This window comes from Ipomoea nil, unplaced genomic scaffold, assembly GCF_001879475.1.
Source record: "Ipomoea nil cultivar Tokyo-kokei standard unplaced genomic scaffold, Asagao_1.1 scaffold3400, whole genome shotgun sequence".
Taxonomy (NCBI): domain Eukaryota; kingdom Viridiplantae; phylum Streptophyta; class Magnoliopsida; order Solanales; family Convolvulaceae; genus Ipomoea; species Ipomoea nil.
In genome coordinates this window covers 449,479-453,435 of record NW_017619828.1, presented here as the reverse complement: position 1 = coordinate 453,435, position 3,957 = coordinate 449,479, and the positions used below count along the sequence as shown (strand labels likewise).

The window sequence follows — 3,957 nt, the reverse complement described above, 5'->3', positions numbered from 1 at the left end:
CAACAGCTGTTCCTGTTTTGTGGTGTGACAACCTTGGGGCGACGTATTTGTGTTCCAATCCTGTCTTCCACGCAAGGACCAAACACGTTGAAGTGGACTACCATTTTGTCCGAGATAAAGTCACCACCGGCGCCCTAAAGGTCAACTTTGTTTCCACTCACGACCAGTTAGCTGATATCTTCACCAAGCCTTTCTCTGCTGTTTGCTTCACCGAGCTCCGTTGCAAGCTTGGCGTCGTCCCTTGCACCCCGCCAGCTTGAGGGGGAGTATTGTTCTTTCTAGCTGTTCCACCTATTTTAGTGCTGTGCTGAACTCCTTTATATAAGGTTGTACTCTTCTGCTCGTTATTCATCGAAATACACTGGTTATCTTTCCTCATTTTTTTATCCTTTAAAAAAAATTCTGTATTTTCAGGTATAAAATTCTGTGTTTTCTATTATATAATTCTGTACATTCGAAACATGGGAATTTTCAGTTATAAAAATTCTGTGCTTTCGATATAAAATTCTATGTTTTCAGATATAAAATTCTCTGTTTTCTATTATACAATTCCGTACATTCGAAATACGATTTTTTTTTTAGAGGTTAACAATAAACATGTGAAAAAGGTACAAAACGACGTCGTTTTGAGCCAGGGTGCATAATGTGCACAATGCATTGTGCACCCTAGTGCACGGTATAATTTGCAATCACGTTAGACTTAATGTCGACATAACAGTCATTTAATTCCTTTGAAAAGCGAGTTGGTGACTTGATCATCTTGATGATACTCCTGAATCTTATCCAAACATTCAGTCACATTTCCTTGCACAAGTTCAAGTAGGCAATGGCCGAAGGGTTAATAACTCATCCCACAAGAGTTTAAACTTGGTGTTCTTCCCCATATTTTTTGATGATTAAGGACTGAATCTGTGGCCGTTGAAGACAACTTTTTTCCCCTTGTTGGGGTAATCTAGGTTCGTCCTCTTCCTCAATGCACTCGTCATCATCAGATTAAAAAAATCCCCTGTATCTACTCCAAAAGAAGGGTTTTGTCTCCCCCGTATCTACGTAAATTGGCATTCCAAAAAAATAAAAGGGACTGGGAACCCATATGCCATATCTTCCACAAAACAACACCAAAGCAAAAGTTTCATAAATACGAAATTAAAGCATCTTTAAACAAACAATTTTTCTGGTTTTTGTCTAAACACCAAAGCAAAAATTTCATAAATAATGGGAGTTCAAAGTATCAAATTCTTTCGGAACTACTGATCCCAGCCTGCAGGCACAATCGCAGGAACTTCTGTTTCACCAGAGAGTTGCACCGGAGGGGCAACTGCACTATCCCATCCTCCAACAGCACCTAAATCCGGTCCAATGCACAGTACATTAGAAAGGATTTGAAGAAAAATAAGAAAACACTTAAATCAAAATTGTAATTGGAATTAAATACTTGGTAATTGTAATAGGGTTTGGTGGAAATCTCTTTGTTTGGTTGTAAATAAGAATTGGAATCAAAATAGAAATAAATGAATACAAACATATACATGTAAACATATGTGAATTTTAGGTTCCACATTGAAAGCATGGATTGAAACAAATCCAGTGTAGAACATCGCAAACAACACTTATATAATGTGCCCGAAACATTGCTAGAGAATAGTATTATTGAGTATTTCAGTTGGCAACCATATGAACTATAGAGTGATATATAAATGTATCTTTGGAGATAATATTAACAATAAAGGGGAACTAACCGGCATCAGCAGACCATTCACCAGCAGCTGCAGGAACAGGGGGTGGTACATCTGCAGACCATTGTGCCTCGGGAATTTGGCTACTTGACCAGTCACCACCAAGGGTGGCACCATACTCTGGATATTCTGGGAGAGCTGGCACTTCCTCTTCTTGATTTTCCTTGGCCTCTTCAGGCTCCCTGTAGAAGAAGAGATCCGGCTGCCAGCAGGAAAGATTAGAATATAATTTTAGAAAACACAATCTTTAAACTTCTGAAACAACAACAATCATATTATAAGCTATGACGTCCTGTCCCTCTCCCTTTCTTAACATCACTAAGAACCCCACATAGCAAATCATAAAATACATTATTATCCAAATAAGAACTGCATCAATCCATCATCTTCACTTCACCCTTCAATTATTTAACCCAAAATACACCTAAAAGGTAGAAGTAAGGAAATTAATACATTTCAGATTCTTACCATAACATTCCACTTGGGGCCAGCAGGAATAGTTCCACGCATCTGAAGAACCATCCTTGCTAAAAGCCAGAAAAGAAGACCAATGCTGTGCTTCCCTTTGTTATTGGCAGGGATTCCAATATCAACATAGTTCATTGGAGAATCCGTGTCACAAAAAGCAATGGTGGGGATATTGCCAAGGGCAGCTTCCTTGATGGGCTGCAAATCATTCAATGTTCTTAGAATTAAGATTCACAGTAAAACGATTTCCAATCAATTTAGCATATTAGTTTAACAATGCCATGGGGACCCAACCTGGTGATCAGTTCTTGGATCAGTAAGAATGAGCAAACGTGGCTCATTGTAGGATGTCTGAAGTTGATTGGTAAAAGTACCAGGGGTATGACGACCAGCAATGGCATGAGCTCCAGTGTACTGGGCAAACTTCAACACTGCTCTCTGACCATAAGGCCTAGCAGACTGCACAACAATATCTTGAGGATTCTGGATTGCAACAATTACCCTAGCAGCCATTTGAAGTTTTTCCCATGTTTTTCCAAGATTAATGATGTAAATTCCTGATCATAACAATATTAACTCAGTAAGACAGATTCATTTCTCTTCTTCCTCAATTAGTATCATCTTCCATCAATATTCAATATAACCAAAGAACTTGTACTTCATCTGATATCACAGTGACTCTAAACAGAAAGTATCAAGTACAATCACTATCGCTTTATATGTACCCAAAAAAACTCAATATTCAATATAAACAATATGCATAAAATGGACATATATAGAGACAATTTACTATCCAGATATGCAGTATAATGCATGGATACGAAAAATGAGCAGACGTCAATAATCCAATAAATCAGTAAATCTAGAACATATACATCTAAATACAGAGTAGTAAGCAATGCTAATACGGAGTATCTAATTATCATCAGAAATAACCGAAATTAATTTGTTTTTTTTTTAAAAAAAAAAAAGTATCCAAAAATCGTGGAGAGAATGTAGGGGCATACCATCATTGCGGCGCTTGAAGACATAGCGCTCCATCTGAAAGTCGCAGTTTTTGGTGCCGAGGTGGACTTCGGCGGCCAACATCATCTGAATGTCCGACTCCTTCGTCGACAGCGCCATTGTCGACAGCGCCATTGTTGTTTGTTTGTCGGAAGCCTTTCGCTATCACAGTTGAATGTTCGGACGAGCTCCGACGACTACAACCCGCGAGAGACACGGAGCTGGAAAATGTGTGACTCCAGGAAAGGGTGACAACAAAACCCTAAATGCGCCTGTCGACTAACGGTTAAAACAATGTCGAAATGTGTTTGGGCTGAGCTTCAGTCCAAGTCCAGGTATGAGTCTCACTGAAATACACGGCCCAAAACGTTTTAGTCCAGCAATTATATCGTGCACTGCGGTGCATAATCAATTACGCACCGAGCTTCAAAACAACGTTGTTTTGTTTAATGAAAAGAAACGGTACCTGTTTCGCGCTGTTTCACGCCGTTCCGCAAAAACTAACTCTGTTATTCAATTTTATTTTGTATATATTGCAGTTTTAGTTCAACACAATTACAGTTTTATTTCGATATAACTACAGTTTCATTCGATATTTATACACTCAAATATGTGAAAATTTTATTTAATTTTATTTTATATACATTATAGTTTCATTAAAACACAACTACATGATCATTTCGATATAGCTACAGCTTCATTGCACAATTTACACTCAAATATGTAAAATGTTATTCAGTTTCATTTT

At 38.1% G+C, this 3,957-nt stretch overlaps 1 protein-coding gene across 1 annotated transcript; it reads right to left on the bottom strand.

Moving 5' to 3' along the window:
* Nucleotides 1–1,103: 1,103 nt before the first annotated feature.
* LOC109171192 (40S ribosomal protein SA-like) lies at nt 1,104–3,476 on the bottom strand. Its single transcript, XM_019320315.1, has 5 exons — nt 3,212–3,476; nt 2,499–2,761; nt 2,205–2,402; nt 1,740–1,938; nt 1,104–1,345 (listed from the first exon to the last, which is right to left on the bottom strand). Exons 1-5 carry the CDS (start codon nt 3,342–3,344, stop codon nt 1,248–1,250), a joined length of 891 nt encoding a protein of 296 aa, XP_019175860.1. The 5' UTR covers nt 3,345–3,476; the 3' UTR covers nt 1,104–1,247.
* Nucleotides 3,477–3,957: the final 481 nt, after the last annotated feature.